Here is a 17,424-nt window from a genome sequence, read left to right on the forward strand (position 1 = left end):
GGGTAACGGCAAACTAACAATTTTTTAAGTCCAGCCTCGTATTTAAATTTTATAGTTTTTGAGAAATCCGTCCGTCGGCCGGCGTAATGACTGTAATAAGTTTAAAACCCTTTTTTTAATGTCTTGCTGAAAGTAGGAAAATAAAAAGGAGCACTAATTTCTATTTTGAAAGTTGCAGCCACTCAATAGACAAATCTTACTTCAATTCATTTGACGAAGACCTTAGAAAGAGGCTGTAAAACGCCGTCCTCCATGCCCCTGAAGGTTTAAGAACTATAGCGGCGCACTCGCTGTTAAAAAGGGGTGTGGTATTTAGTGCAGATTAAGATTTACTAACATTTCGAAAGACAGGTCAAAAACTCGATGCTTTAAATGGATCAAAACAAACCTCAAATCGAGAATCTTCTTCATAAAGTCTATAACAGATGTATTGACGTGAGACCATAAGGACGACTCATCAGAGAGCTTAAAATATAAAAAGCTGAAACCGCAAAATGATAAAAACAAGATTATTTTTAATCTTGAGGTAAAATAACAAAAGTCATAAATAACATTACCTACCCAAACGGTTCAAATAGAGAAAGAAGAGTTTATATACTTCTCTATGAGAAGTTGAAAGAGGAAATTCTTTAAAAAACATTGTTTGATGAACCAAAATAGAATAGAAATATAGCACAGACAACAAACAGACAGTATCGAAAGCAGATACAGGATAAGGAGAAACTATTGGGTCTCCAATGGCAACACCATTTCCAGCCAGTCAGTCAAGTCTCGTTGTGCTATTTTCATTGTTGTTAATTCATAAGCAATACCATAGCAACGAAAACCAAGGGTGGTAAAAATCCTTCCGCGAAAAGAAACCCCCCTCCCAAAAGTGGATAAAGCAAAATCGATTGGCTGTTAGATCGCCCAACGGGACAGAATTGTACAAAACAATGATTGTGGCTACTATTAAATGAATTTCGAAAAAATTAAAAATGAAAAAACACCAGCCCTTGCACACTCAATCAACTTTTCACAACTTTCGTCAGCTTAAAAATTAATTGAACTAAACTCGAGTTTGCCAGTAACATTTCGAACTAAACATAAAAAGTAATCACGCAGAAATCTAAACCCTATAAATATCGACAAAGTAATTTAAGTCCGCTTTCACTTTCAAAGGGGAAGTTTTCAAAGCGGTAGAATAGGGTAGAAACGTTTGTACCTGTTGAAAAAGTACAACTTTTTAATACAGTGCTGCAAATAAGGAAATATAAGTTGGCCGGTAATTTTTACGAGCGTAGCGAGTAAATTTTGAGCAGGGGGTCTGGGGGGCGCTCTAAGCCCCCCAGCGGGGGTTCTAGGGGGCGGAGCCCCCTTAGAAAATTTTGGAGTCCGAAATGACCCTTACATTGGCTAAACACCTATTTTAATTTAAAATCTGTTCCTCTTTTATAGCGGTATTAAAGCATCTAGTTGGGTTGTAAAGCACTTTTTTATGCTGCTACTGCACACAAGTAGGGTAGTGTTTGTAACGAAGAAATTTAGATAGGTCAGCTATAGTATCATATAGTATACATATACTATAGTATAATAAAAATGTTCAGTTTGAAGAGAGGAAGATATGGAAAGATAAAATGAATGATGCACTCGTTAATATTCTATTTTCACCTGATAATTTTCTTTAAAAAAAAATTAATTTCATAAATCACAAGATTGTTACTTCCTCGTCATTTTCTACTTCCTGTTCTCCCTCGCTTTCACTACTTGTTTCGAATAAGGATGGCAACTGGAACTCCTTCCTTGGTGGTTTATTGGACTTACGTTTTCGGTATTTTTTTCGAGGCTTTTGATTCAATCGACGATCTTTGTCATTGTACCATTTACTCACTGCTTTTTCACAATACCGATCAATAAAGACTTTTAGTGTTGGCCCAGACACTTTAATCCGAAGCAGGGATGTTAAATTACTTTCTGTCAAAGAATTTCGCCAATCAGTTTTAACAATTCTCATTTGACTAAAAAATCTTTCAAGTGAGGCATTTGAAGATGGCGCGCAAAAACACAGCTCTGCAATCAAAAAAATATTGCTCCATCCACGGTCGTCTTTGTAAGGATTGAGGAACTGCCATACCTTGATGGGAGTGTGTATTTGGTGATTGAAATGTTTCATTGTGTACATGACTAAGCTGATGTACTCGTCAGTAACTTTTTCGAGTGAGATGTTGGGTGATGTCTTTTTAAGTATCTTTTCGAAGTGACCAAAGATATTCGATAAGCTCTCGATATTGTTCTTAAGCATGAAGTCGACTGATTCGATCGTAATAGTCATTTTTTCAGGCAAAATCCATTTGCGAGAATCTACAACGCGACAAACATCGTACAAAATAGCATCGCCAGCAATGGGAGTACCAGTTACATCGTCACCATCATTTTCGTCAGATAAAGCTGCAAACCTTTCTTTCAATGCTTCGAGTATTAGGTCGATATACTTTGTTGTATTATGTTTGATACTGTCGATCTCTCTTTTGTAATACTGAATAGTGATGTCTTGATATTTATAAACTGTTTTTCCTTTTTCATCTTGGTCTTCCTTTATGTTGGCAAAAACTTTTTGTAGGTTTGGTAGATTGAAAATAGTTTCAGGATTTTTCTCGAATCGCCTTTTCATAAGGAAATACGCCAGGAACATGTCATCTAACTCATCAACTAATTCAATGATTCCAAAATTTTCCTTTTGAGATTGAAGACTAAATTTCAATGCTGGATTTAACAGATCAATAAATAGACCACATCGGAGTAAAACATTTGCCTCAGTTAACAGTCTCCTCTTTCCTTCTAAAGTTGCTTTATCCGTCTGTTTTGAGGTGTCAGCAATTACATTTTCAAAGTGCTGCAAATAAAGTCCGAATTTGTCAACCAATCCAGACATGCTGCGTAGTACATGGGCAATCCAACGTGTTCCAGTTGCCTTTGCTGGCTTGACACAATTATCAGCAAACTCGTACATTTCTTTCAATACTTTATGTAGCTTACGTAATTCTCTTAACTTTTTCGATGATTTCTGATAAAGGTAGAAAAGATTTGTCAAGCTTTTTTTAACAGGAGCTAGAACATCATCAAGACTATCCTTTAATGCTAATTCAAGTCTATGTGACAGACACCATACAAAAACAAGCCACTCAAGACCATCCTCTCGAAATTTAGCTGCAAGTCCTGTTTTAATACCACTATTTACACTGGCACCATCGCTGGCTAAAAAAACGATTTTATCCTTTAGTTCTGGCATTCCCACGTCATCAAAAGCCTTTGTGAGAGCACTTTTGATTCCTGCTGCGTCCTGACTGGGAACATCTTTCAAAGCAATGAATGAAAGAGTAGGCTCAAATTCAGTGAGGTCAACAAACATCAGGTACACACATTCCTTTTCAATGACAGCAGAATCAGTACTTCCATCGCAAAATACAGAAATGAAGTTTGAATTTTTCAGTTTTTTCTTGACATCTTCCTCGAATATTGTCTCACTAATGACATTTACGAATTCTGTGCATTGTGTACGGTTTTTATAGGCAGTAACGTTGAATTTAATACCATTTAACTCAGCCCATTCTACCCAATCTGTAAAATCAACGTAAGGTCTGCCTTTGTATGCATTCAAATATGCGATTTGGAATAGTTTTAAAAGTCCTTCTTTTTCAGTGTTGGACATCTTTTTTAACCCTTTGACAATTGGTGCACCCACTGGAGTGTTCTAAAAAGAAAAAAGGCCATTCATGACTACCTCGTGAAAAAGAAACACTTAGTTGGTGACAAGTTCACCAGGGCAAATCTTAAAACTCACTTAACTGGATACTGGGGGTAATGGTTGATTTCTTACCAGGGCTATAATGGCTGTTAAAATCCAAAATAATGATAGGTCGAATTTCAGTATAGTAGAACTTTACGGTAACTCTAATATGTAATTGATACAAAACTATTTTTACCTGAGTTACAGTTTTTCTGTAAACTGCTCCTGATGCTTTGCATCTTTCCTCTTCTTCAAGTTCTTTACTCTTGTCATGCTGTGTTGTCTTTTCATGTTCAGCTACAGCAGATTTTCTGTAATTCTTAGATCCTTTCACAAATGCTTCCGAATAATTTTTGCTCGATTCTATTGTCTTTTCCCATTTGACACAGAGTTTACATGTCATTCCCTGAGAATGGTTTACATTTAACCATGAAAAATCGTTTTTCCATTTTTGAAGAGTTTTTATTTTTGGAAAATTTTGAGATGCCATGTTCCTTTCTATTTTGGCTCTTTCTTTCGCAAGAGGTTTGTTTGAGTTCATAGGAGTAAAAAAATTCTCATTAACAACGCTCCACCGTATATAAAAAAATATATATAAAAGAATTTAAACAGCATGTAGGAGGGAGAAAGAGAGGGAAAACAAATAAAAAGAAAATCTCTTCGAGAGGCGTCAAAGACTAACAACAGATTCATACAAAAGTGATGTGCAAAAAAGTGTGTTTATTGACGTCATAAATATCAGACGCAATCAAGTATTAAGAACTTTTTATAAGAAAGAACTTTTTTGTTATGAAAATAGCCAAGGTTGTAAATACGAAGGAACCAACTTTTTAGAGCAGTTCTTATAATTATAGTTTGGTAAGTATGAGGAACTAAAGAAATGTAATTAAAATGATTAAAAATTACGAAAGAAGCCTATAAATTTTAACCGGACAAAGTGAAAAAGTAGGCTTCAGAATGACCGGTAGAAACTACGAAATGACCGGTAATTACCGGTCACCGGCCGTTATTTGCAGCACTGTAATAGCAGATTTTGCCAATGAATAAGCTGCCAATGAATTCACTTTGGTTAAAACCTACTCGTAAAATGCAAACGTAGTTTCAAAGTAGCAAGAACAAGACAGAAAGTGCATACCTATCGAAAAAGTACAACTTTGAAAAACCAACTTTTTCTTAATAAGCAATAAAGCTGCTAAATAGTTTCCCGTAGTAAAAATCACTCATAATAAAACAATAGAAATGCAAGCGTAGTGTCAAAGTTGTAAAACAGTACAGTCCATTTGTCATCAGATGACGAATAAGTGTTATTTTATATCAACAGTTATGTCTGGAAGACAATGGTGAATTCAAGAGCAAAAGTCCCTGTATGATTTGGTTTTATAAGAACAAAACGTTGTTTTCTTTTTGCATAAAAATATATAAGAAGAGTAAAACCAACTGAAAACTGTCATTATAAGGACAAATTATTTAAAAAGGTTATAGTCATTGGCTTAGAAAATCTTTTCTATTCTACTTACTTTTCTCAAAACAAGTTTCTCACAACAAAACAAGTTCAGAGTAATGTTCTTATAAGTATTCTCCAGCTGAAAAAATCAAAGTATCCTTTATCTCGGTCAAGTGCTTGTAAAGGTGGGATGGCATCATGAATTTCAGTTGATAGTCCACTTTAAAAATCACCTTTCAAGTTCTTCAAACTGAGCAAAAAAATGTATTATATCAAAGTCTCAACTTTTTTAGATCAAAAGTTATTGACGATTTTATGGTCAAAAATTGATTGAAAACAGGGAATTTCCCCACAATCTGCATAATTTATGCAAAATTATAGCATTTTTTTACCACAAAAACGCCCATAACTTTTGATTAAGAAAAGTTGAGACTTTGATATAATACATTTTTTTGCTCAGTTTGAAGAGCTCTATCACGTGGTATAGGCCTTTTTTGATTTTGAAGACCCCCCCCAAAATCATTTTCAGGGGCTTACAGTTTTGCCTAAAAATGCAAAAAATCGCAAATTACGTAAAAACTGCGGGTTTTCAAGAGGCTCGGAAAACACGAGTTAAAAAACACGAGTTAAAAAACACGAGTTACAAAAAACACGAGTTACGTCAAATGTGACGTCATCAATGGGAAATTATGACGTCACAAGTAGATAATTTAACTCGTCAATTTATGGTGCACCTTAATCTTACGAGTTAATTAACTCGGCAATTTATGGTGCACCTTAAACTGACGAGTTAATTAACTCGTGAATTTATGGTTCACCTTAATCTTACGAGTTAATTAACTCGTTAGTTTATGGTGCACCTTAAACTGACGAGTTAAATTTTCATGAAACCAAGTTGGTCAAAAATTCTAAAATTCAAATTAAAATAGGCATACATTCAATATATTATTGAATTGAAAATTAGATCTCAGAGAAGAAGTCATTGCATTGTTTTTTCGCGCGCGTTCTATTTTGTGCCGATCAAATTGCGTCACGCATTCGAAAGATTCGAAAATGTTGCAATCAAAATCAAAACAAAAAGTTATTTGTGACTTTGGCAGACTTTGGCAGTTTGGCTTTTGAAAAGAACACATTGAGCTTTTCAAATAATAAAACCTATAATTTTTACTCTCATTCTTAAAAATAAAACTTGGGAATGAAGAAAAGTTGTAAAATTAATTAAATTGAGATTCGATTGGAAAGAGGTATGTATGTAGAGAAATGGAATGCTTTGTTTGCTTCAGTTTTCGCTGTAGACTTTCCTACCCTCGAAATTCAGTTTTCGAAGGCAACCTTTATTTATCTAAACTTTATTCTTTATCAAATGGTGATTCAATTTTGGATATCAAAAACTCCCAAGGATGACCAGTAAGTTTTTATTTGATTGAAGATGAAAAATGGCAAAAAAAGAATAAGTAGGAGCAGCTATAGCCCTAGACAACTGTCGGCCATTTGTACGAAAAAGGGATTTCTTTTTCAAAGTTTTTCTGATGCTAGTTTATGGTCAATTTTGACCAAAGTGTGGCGAAAAGTGGAACTTGCGCATGAAATATCTGGAGTTAGGTACTAGGAAATCAGCTATAACCGTTTAAAAGTGTTCTATATAGTTTTTCGAGAGCTTTCGAATGGTATACATGATATTGTCTGGAAATGAGTCTGAAATTTTCAAAAAATTTTGACCTTTGGATTTTGCCTGGGGAAAATAGAAATGTCCCAAAAAAGGGATGTTCCACCAGTGGGATTTTAGGGGAATTTTTCCTGAGGTATAAGGATCCTATAGAGAAGGTCTGGAGAAAGTTTCAGCTAGATCTTATTTTTTTCCTATAAACAGCCTGTATTTTTGTAACACGACCACACTACAACTTCTGTCACGGTTAAAGACTATAGAATATTATGAGAGAAAATTACCATTCCATTTAGTTTTAAACTAAAAATAGGCGCAAAAAATAATTTAACCACCATTTTAGAATTTTTGACCAACTTGGTTTCATGAAAATTTAACTCGTCAATTTAAGGTGCACCATAAATTGACGAGTTAATTAACTCGTAAGATTAAGGTGCACCATAAATTGACGAGTTAATTAACTCGTCAGTTTAAGGTGCACCATAAATTGACGAGTTAATTAACTCGTAAGATTAAGGTGCACCATAAATTGACGAGTTAAATTATCTACTTGTGACGTCATAATTTCCCATTGATGACGTCACATTTAACGTAACTCGTGTTTTTGTAACTCGTGTTTTTTAACTCGTGTTTTTTAACTCGTGTTTTTTAACTCGTGTTTTCCGAGCCTCGGTTTTCAAGCTTGGTAACATTCAAATTCTGAATCAGCACCTTCAAATTGACCAAGAAAGATATCAAAAGTTTATTCACCGACATTTTGAAAAAAAGTGAAACGTTCTGAGGTACCTGGCCATGGTCTAAATAGGCTGACCTCTCAGGTGCATAATTAAAGCGGTGGATATTTTTTGCCTACAGGAAATATTCAAAAAAATCAATACAGCGGTTCTCAGAAAACCCAAGGCCAAGGTTGGAATAAGTAAAATCAAGAAATAAGAAATTTCAGGGGCTTCGTCAGGAAATAAAAGATCTACAGTAAAAGTATCTCTCCAATAACTCATAGGTCTGAGAAAATTCAACTACAGATACTAAAATCTTAAGATATTCACCAAAAGGAAAAAGTAAACACAATGTTGCCAAATCTGATGATTGTGTAATGTGTCAAGGTTGTCCTGTGGGGGTCCTGTGTCACAGACACTGTCAGATTCTAACTTAGAATCTTTTTCTCCCTGACCAAGACAACAGTACTTTGAGGATGCCTTTAGGTCGTCCTAGATTGAACTCAGGTAGCTACAACAGGTGGTCATTTTCAAGTTCCCCAACATAAAAGGAGTAGAGTGAAGATAGAGCATTTGACTATGATAAACAAGGTTGTAAAATTACAGATACTAAAATTAGGTTTGTTGAGGATATTGCTTGATTGCTTGTATATTAATATTGCTATCATTTAATGTTTTTGAATGAAAAAAAAACAAAAAAATATAACGAAAACATCCAATGAAAATCTTAAAAAAAAAGACTATTTCACTATTTGATATGATTTTCGGCCAGGTACTTTTCGAAAGCATCCGACGAGGACCTTTTTTTAAACATCTGTTTCCCAGGCATAGCCTTCCTGGAAAATTTGATCTGTTGGTCAAAAGTTCCCAAAATCTTATTCCTAGAAATTAAGATCTGTTTCTCCTCAATAACCTAAATTTTTAATCTCAAAGTATCTTCCCTAGAAAATTTGGTCTGTTTCCACAGTTTTCAGAATCAAAATTTTGATCTGTTTTTCCAAGCTTATAAGAAGTAGGATATCTGTTTCCCTCTCCTGGAAATTTTCATCTGTTTCCCTTGCTTTTTGTGATTGATATCTGTTTTCCCACCGAAAGTTCAATCTGTTTCCAATGCAATATCATCTTTCTGGAAACAGATATCTGTTTCCCAATTTATTATATGTCGTCTCCTAGAAATATTGATCTGTTTCTCTCTGATGACGTCATCAGCTGGAGCGGGGAAACAGATAGTTTTAAGAAAATGGTCTCTCCTAGAAAATCGGATCTGTTTCCCCATTTTTCAAAAAAAAGCTCTCTCCTGGAAAAGGGAAACAGATATTTCGGTAAAATGGGCTCGTTGGCTGCTTCTGACTTTTTTATTTTCTGGTTTACAGATATTTTATAGTGTGCAAGGGGGTTCCAGGTCCCACCTAACCCTAAAATTCCCACCCTCAATCCAGACTCCCAAAACCCAGCTAAAAATACTGTCCCCACGAAAAATTCGAGGAAGGAAACAAAAATTCTTACAGTATAATAATAAAAAGGAGAAAAGTTTAGTATAGTAAAAGAATTATTCATAGAATATAAAATTTAGAAAACATTATATAATTAAATTGGAAATAAGAAAAAACTAACATTAACATTACCAAAACACCAAAAATCCCACCTAAAGAAATTAATCCCCATCTTAACTTGTTTCTCCCACCTAAAACCTGAAAATTTCCAAATCCCACCTGGAAATTCTCAACCCAAAACACCAACCCTCTATTCTGGGGGGATGCACACTATGTATTTAGATAGGATTTTTGAACTGAAGGATGACGGTTAGTGTAAAACACAGGTCACAGGTCACAGGTCAGTGTTGACAGTTCAGCTTCAATTACTGTAAAACACAAAGAAAATGTTTGAAAAACAGTTGTTAATGTCAAAAATATAATTCCAAAGGTATTTTATTGATCTAGAACTATTTTAAAGCTAAAAATCTACCCACGTGCTTACTACGTGATTTTGCGTTTTATGCCGTGTATAACACGGACCTGTAGTACTTGTATTATATATTACATCTATATCACACATGTAAAAAAATGATCTTTTCAATATTATATGATGTTACGTATGTTATATACAAAGAATACGTATTAAAAAAATATTGATCTCACCTTTTGCTTTAAACAGCCCCCTAACAGGAAAATAGCTATTTCACAAGCACTATGTCATATCTCATTCAATCTCCTGCATCACCTCAAAATCAAAACTGTATCTAAGGTATGATAACAAGAATTGATGAGAATAGCGTCAATGGGATTATATTTTATAAATGTTTCAATATTTTTATCCCCTGCTTTGTATTTTTGATAAAATGACGTCACTATATTCACATCTCTAAAACAGCTCTCTCTGGCTCTCTTGGAGTATTTGTTGTTTTCAAAACCTGTCAATCTATATCCACTTGCAGCGTCAGCATCCTATTATGCATGAAGAATATTTTATTGTTAACTGGTGTACAAAACTTCATACTTCATACTGAGATGACATCATTGAAATTTACATAATTTAAGTGTCATTTGTCGTCAATATTTGGGGTTGATGATTTGTCATAAAAAGTCTTCTAAATAACATATTTTGATATTACATTTCCATTACATATAATATTTTCAGGAACTTATGTTATGAGTTGTATGTTACGAGTGCCTTACAGTTTTCCGGTCTGTAATTTGTATGACCTCCTGTGACCCGTGACCTGTGACTTGTGTTTTACACTAACCGGAAGGACGAAAAAATAAAAAAATAAAATTATTTTCTCAAACTTAAAAAAAATATATTGAGAAAACTTACATTCATACCGGTTAGTGTAAAACGCAGGTCACTGATCACAGGTCGCAGGTCACAGGTCAACAAAGTGCAGACCGGAAAAAAAGATAATAAGATCATAACATATACATAACATAACATCAATACATAGCCCATTAAATTACAAAAAAGTAATACATGCTATTTAGATATTATAAAATGACAATTGAATAGAATAACAACCTATTTTGACATAGTGACACTTACTTACAAAAATAATGACAAAATCATAAAATATGATGCCTAGCAAGACAAAAGTACGAAAAATATTTACTAAACAAAATGTGATGTGGATGGTGTGAATGGATATAAAATGGCACCAAACAGAAGCTTGCAAGGACCCTAAGAGAGTGGTTTTAGAAGGATGGAACTAATTAATTATTCAGTTATTATTTTAATGTCTTAATGACAATTTTTGACAAAAATATTAACAGAATCATAAAATATGATACAAGAACAGACAAAAACACGAAAAATATTTATAATACAGAATGTGATGTAGATAGTGTGAATGGATATAAAACGGCACCAATCAGAAGCTTGTGAGGTCCCTAAGAGAGTGGTTTTAGAAGGATGAAACTAATTAATTATTCAATTGTCATTTTAATGACTTAAAGACAATTTTTGACAAAAATATTGACAGAATTACAAAATAGCATGTCTTACAAGAGAAAAACACCAAAAATATTCAGCATGCCGAATGTGATGATAGCAATATTAATACAATAATAACTGGTTTGGAGGTCAATACGGTAAAATATTGACCGCAGCCGAAGTACAGACCGAGCTTGTGAGGTCTGTGCGCAGGATAAGGTCAATATTTTACGTATTGACCGAGAAAACAGTTATATTATTGTGTTTATTAACTGGTGAACATTCCTTGTGTGTTTCTGGCCAAAAAAATGCATTTTCCACTCATTTTCCATGATTTTTTCGTTTCTTTTTTACCCAATATTTTCTTTGATTTATTCTGACGTCACTTTCTTATGAGAAGTCATTGCAACGTCAGTTTTTTAAATCATGTTCAAACTGACGAAACTTTTCTATAAAACAAACTTCCCTTTTCAAAATCATCGTTAGTTTGACCAAAACACTGAAGTGGTCTTTACCGTATTATATTGACCGCTAGAGAACCAATCAAAATAGCGCATTTTCTTGTATTGACCGGCTTTTACTTCAACCAGTTAATAAGGCTGGATATAAAATTACACCAATCAGAAGCTCGTGAGTTCTCTGAGAAGGTAGTTTTAGAGCGATTTGTTTTATTATATGTAACCATCATATATAACATTACAAACATTACAATATGTAATATACCTGTTATACGTATAATATGGTTTCAAATATTTTCTGGTCTGCATTATACACGGTGCAAACTGCGAAAGATCGATAAAAGCACATGCAGTTAGTCACACTAGCGTCCCGCCAAAATGCATATCAAAGATTAATGCTGCGAAAGCGCTATATCGTTTACTTGACTCTCAAGCAAAAAAATGCGCCGCAAAACTTTTAAAGTGATTCATGAAAAAATAACCCGGCGCTTTTTAATGAAATTAACATTTTCAAAAACTTTGAGAAATTGCCTAAAATTTGAGCCATAGATGAAAAAATTTGAGCCAAGCCAACCTTGAAAACTAATATGATGATCAACTTCCCAAGAAAAAGATCTACGGGGGAGGCGGAACCCATCTAGATCCGCGCACCGCCGGGTAGGCTGTTTCCCGGAAATTTTGCCGGACCACAAGCAATGACCCATTTACATGTGCGGAATTATTTTTACTTTAGCGTATAAACAACGCCTTAAAAATCGAAGTGCTGTCTCGGGAATTGAATGACAAAATTTGGTTGGTTGATATTTGGCTGCTGCACGTTCGCAATCTGTCATTTTGTCTCATTTTAAGTTTTCAAGTTTTAATTGATTGTCTTGGGATCTTGAACTTGATTCAGGTAACTCTCATCCTTGTTGTTAAAATACATCCTGTAGATGACTGATGTTGTTTTTTCTGAAAGCTTAATTTCCTAGTGTGACTAACTGACATGGTTAAATTTTGATGTTTGAAACAGTTTTATATGGATGAAATTGCTTGAGAGTTATGTTTTAGATAATTCTTTGTGTTTTCCAAACATTTTCCTCTGCAATGACATTGATTAGAGTTAACCTGTCATCACTGACCTGTGACCTGCGACCTGTGACCTGTGACCTGCGTTTTACACTAACCGCATTCATACCAAATAATTAATGAACTTATTTTAAGTAGGGAACTTGTGGTGTTATAGGTGCCACTATAGACTTATTGGAGAAAGAGCTTGCTGTACCCTTTTTTTGTCCTTCCTGCTCATATAAAATTTAGTTTTCTAAAAAGTTTCCCTTTTATAACGTAAATCAGACAAGGTTGGAAGAGGTTGGATTGAGAATTTGACAAGACTGAAAAATTCTTGAAGGATACCTATACATAGTGTGCACCCCCCCCCCCTAAATTAAGGGGGGGTTTTGTTGATTTGGGTTCAAAATCTTTAGGTGGGACTTCCGATTTTTTGAATTTCAGGGGGGAAAACAAGATTAGGTGGGACCTGATTTTTTAAGGTGGGATTAAGGTGGTTTGGTTGTAAAATTGAAACATCTCATCAACATCAATCAATGATATATAACTTTAGTAGTTACCTTTTACTATTGAAACCTAGTGGATAATCTTGTACATATGACCTGTATTATACTTGAAAGAAGACTTAAGTTTTGCTTCCTAAATTCTGCTGGGAATTCAAATTTTTCAAAATCTTGGTGGGGGATATACTTAGTGGTGGAACCATGCATGATTGATTCTAGGTGGGGGTTTTAATGTGTGCTGGGACCTTATTTTTTGGTGGGACCTGGACCCCCCTTGCACACTATGACTATATCTTAAGCAAATTTTTTGCGAAATTCAGGAAATCTGTAAAATTCCAGGCAAAAATATCAAAGGATTTGATTACCTCTAACAGTAACAACCTTTTATAAAATTGCGGCATGTGCGCCGGATATCTCCGGCGCAGACTTGAGATCGATCTTGGCGCATAGTAGCTGGCGCCAGATTTACTCTTACTATGTACACTTTAAAACAAAGAATACGCCATACTATTGAAAATGTTAACTTTACACAGGTTATATCAGGTTGTTAATTAAGCATAAAAATCACTTTAAAGGGACCCCTCGCTTGTTTGTGATCTTTAGGAAATCAAACTATATTGGTCCAAAAACCCCTAACAACATATTCAAAGAACATAAAACTTACTGCTAGTTCCTGTAGAGATATCGAAAAATTCCTCTGAAAACAGTATGGCGTCTCCGCGTCTGACTGAAACCAACACAACCGGGGCTCATTGGGAGTTCTGAAGCCGATACCGATTCTCCATAAACCCGCAACTCGACTCCAAGCAAAGGGTTTTTCTTAGGAGAAGAGCGCGGATTCTAGACTGTTCAAACCAGAGCTGGCCTCTACACTCGTACTGTAATTTTCCGGTGCATTTGTGTCGACAACTTGGTGCGACAAGAGCTCGAGAAAATTCGAAGGCCTTCAGAAGCCATTTGAAATTTCTGAAAGTTGAGTGAACATCAAAATTTATAAATTTGTAATTATGGAGCGAAGAAAGAGTTTTGCATGCTAATAATTTGGGAAGTTGCTTTTCATATGATTATGAAGTGAGTGTCTTGTTATCATTTTTAAGCGAGGGGTCCCTTTAAAAGATATTTGTTAATCCTATCGGGCGATAGGCGGCAAGCATTCTCTAATTCTCTAATTAGCGAGTGTCTAGAACGAAGAAGAACAAATTAGACAAAACGATGGAGTGTTCCATGTCACTTGCGCAGCAAGTTACACAATTGTTATTTGTTAACCTATCGGGTGATAGGCGGTTGGGGGACAGGCGTTCTCTAATTCTCCGATCGCTGTCCGGTCATTTTGAATGAAAACAAACAAGCAACATGCTGAACGGACCTACCTGGTGATCAAAGTCAGATAAAAATAGGACAAATAGCAAGAGAGTAAGAAAGTGTAATGAGCAGCTTGAATAATATAGGCACTTTTCTGCCCAAATTCGCTTGAAAAATTATTTTTTCGAAAATCAGGCTCTATCAGAATTTAAATATTATCATTTATATAGCACTCAGGGGCCATGATGCAAAAAATAAGAAAAAAACACCAAGCCAATCTCGAGAAAAGAAAAACCGAGTTTTACGGCCAAAGAAAATTTTCCGGAAAAAAAGGCTTCAGTCACTTTTTAGAGAACCTTGCCTTTTATCTTTGTCCAAAAAATTTGAAAAAACTAATAAAGCAATTTCACACAAAGTCCAGAAAACCCCATTTATAGGCACATTTTGGCCTAAATTTGCCCCAAAAAATTATTTTTTGAAAATCGGACTTCATCAGATTTTAAATATTACCATATTACATCAAAGTACAAAAAATCAGAAAAAAATATCGATCCAATCGCCAGAAACGCTCTGTTTCCCTAAAAATGACATAAGGGAATTTCCCCAAACCCCGGGGGGGGGGGTACTTAGGCAAATGGAGGGTACGGTATGTGCCGCCCTTAAGGGTACCTTTTTTGGACTTCCAAAGTCCCGCTAAGGGTCGGAAAAATCAGAAAATCAAATTTCAGTCCCAGTAAGGGTCGGAAAAAAAGGAAAATTTCAACTTTTTACCCCCTGAAAGATCGAAATTTGGTCGAAATAGGTCAAATTAGTCCCGCTAAGGGTCGTAAAATTCCCAAAATTTTCCTTTGTTTTCTCCTTTTTAGTCCCGGTAAGGGTCCAAAGTTCGAAAGTCGGGCGGCACCCCCCGTCAGCTCGCAATCCTAGTACCCCCCCCCGGGCCCCAAACAAGAAAAACCGATTTTTACGGCAAAAAAAAAATTTCCGAAAAAAACTGCTTCAGTCACTTTTTAGAGAACCTTGCTCTCCATCTTTCTGCCAAAAATCAGGAAAAACTAATGAAGCAATTTTGCACCAAGTCCAAAAAAAACTTATTTTTAGGTAGTTTTTGGGTCAAACTTGCGAAAATCTGTATTTTACGACGAAAAAAATTTTCCGAGAAAAATTAATTCAACCACAATTTAGGTAGACAGGAGACCCGTCGTGTGTTTTTTTATAATTTGATGTACACAAGACGGGTTCGAGCTGTGAGTCCAATATTGGACTCACATTTTTTTACAGTGGGAAATTCGAATTTAGCGCTGTCCTCACTTACTAAAATAAAAACCAAATTTCGAAAGTTGCGCTTTCTCTAAGAAAGTGTGACCAGTAAAAGAATAACAAAATTTGATTGGCTATGTTTTCAACCGTTATTAGGATCTGAGAAATTCAAACTCTCAGCCCGTACCATGCTATACATTTCGCCATCAGTTTATCAAAGAAGAAATCATAGCATGGATTCCCAGGCTACAATTTAGGGTACCTTGCACTCTATCTTTCTGCCAAAAATCAGGAAAAACTAATGAAGCAATTTTGCACAAAGTCCAAAAAACCTTATTTTTAGGTAGTTTTTGGCCCAAATTTGCCCCCCCAAATTTTTTTTTGAAAATCGGGATCCGTCACATTTTGGGTATTGCCATTTTGCATCTTTGTGCAAAAAATTAAAAAAAACTAATGAGCCAATCCCGAGAAAAGCTGCTAACAAGAAAATGGTAAAAGGGAATTTCCCCAAAAAACGAAAATCTGTATTTTAGGACGAAAAAAAATTTTCCGAGAAAAATTTCTTCAGTCACATTTTAGGGTACCTTCACTACTAGAACGAAAAGCATTCGTCGTGGACACACGAACGGTCAGTCATTTGTCACGAACGGTCTATCCGTTCGTCACGAATGCTTTTCGAGCGACTTTCTTTTAAAGCGTTCGTCACAAACGCTTTCTAGATTTCGACTCATTCGTGACGAACGCTTTAATAGGGAGGCGTTTGTCACGAATGCTTTATGATTTATGACGAATGCCTAAGCGTTCACGACGAGCGCTTTGCTTTTAAACGAATGTCTAAGCGTTCATGACGAATGCTTGTGCATTTTTCACGAACGCTTTTCAAATAGGGTCAAATCCAAACCGTTCGTGACGAATGGTTTGGTTCAAAGGTGTTCGTGGCGAATTAGACTATGTTTAAAGCGTTCGTCACAGTTGCTTTGTTGTTTGTTACAAATTATATAATCAGGAGCTCCAGCACAAAGTCATTTGCCTGGAAGCGAAATAAATATTTCATGATTTGTTTTATCACACGAGCCTTTCACTAGTTAGATGTCGATAAAGCAAACAGGGAATATAATTTTGTTGGAATTAAACATCCCTTTATCACAGAAACAAAGAAACAAAAATTTACTTGAATTTCAAACTACAATCATCCATTAAATATTTGAGACAAAGGGGAGTTCCCGGTGTAATTTTGAACACCACAATTGATCTTCAATACAGTTGGAAAGGAGAGTTTTAACTCTTAAGTTTTAACACGAGACTTAGGACTTAGGACCTTAGGATCTCAGGATTTGAAAGCTCAAATTTGCTCGAATGAGGCTTGGAATATAGCCTAGAAGCCATCAAACCCCTCTAAAATCGAGATATTCAATGGAAGATTAGTCGAAGTGCTAAAATAGCAATTCTCGCCCAAACTTTAAATTCTGAAAAACGTTAAAATACACTAAAATCTCATATTTAGAGGGTGATTGTAGGGACAATAGAATTTCAAACCTCACTTGTATAAACCAGGAAGTTCTCTTTTAGACTCATCGCGTCCAGCACCTCAATTTATCCCTACTGATAGTCAACTTTTGACTTGTCACTGAAACAGGAGTGTACTGAATGTAATTCGTAATTAAAGGGAGTTTTGAATTGAAAAGGGTTAAAGTATCTAGCGGTGAATCAAATCCCAAGCATTCTTTGCATAACTCTGAATTTTAACACTCAAAAAATATAATCTTGATTCTTATTACTTGGACAAATGTTTCTTGATTTTTATTACTGTATGATGGCAATTCGTTACGAAAAAAAATG

The 17,424-nt window shown here is 35.1% G+C and overlaps 1 protein-coding gene across 1 annotated transcript; it reads right to left on the reverse strand.

Moving 5' to 3' along the window:
* Window positions 1–1,644: 1,644 nt before the first annotated feature.
* Window positions 1,645–4,363, reverse strand: LOC136815957 (zinc finger protein 862-like). The gene is made up of 2 exons (XM_067072382.1): window positions 3,963–4,363; window positions 1,645–3,730 (listed from the first exon to the last, which is right to left on the reverse strand). The coding sequence occupies exons 1-2, from the start codon at window positions 4,305–4,307 to the stop codon at window positions 1,688–1,690; spliced, it is 2,388 nt and encodes a 795-aa protein (XP_066928483.1). The 5' UTR covers window positions 4,308–4,363; the 3' UTR covers window positions 1,645–1,687.
* Between the last annotated feature and the right edge of the window lie 13,061 nt (window positions 4,364–17,424).

This window comes from Clytia hemisphaerica, unplaced genomic scaffold (assembly GCF_902728285.1).
Source record: "Clytia hemisphaerica strain Z4C2 unplaced genomic scaffold, Clytia hemisphaerica genome assembly, whole genome shotgun sequence".
Taxonomy (NCBI): Eukaryota; Metazoa; Cnidaria; class Hydrozoa; order Leptothecata; family Clytiidae; genus Clytia; species Clytia hemisphaerica.

Bases quoted from the DNA above. Each gene is read 5' to 3' on its own strand.
- LOC136815957 (XM_067072382.1), bottom strand. From the start codon at position 4,307: ATGAACTCAAACAAACCTCTTGCGAAAGAAAGAGCCAAAATAGAAAGG. The intron at 3,731-3,962 runs GTAAAAATAGTT...TTTTCTTTTTAG, and splicing joins ACAGAAAAACTGTAACTCAG to AACACTCCAGTGGGTGCACC.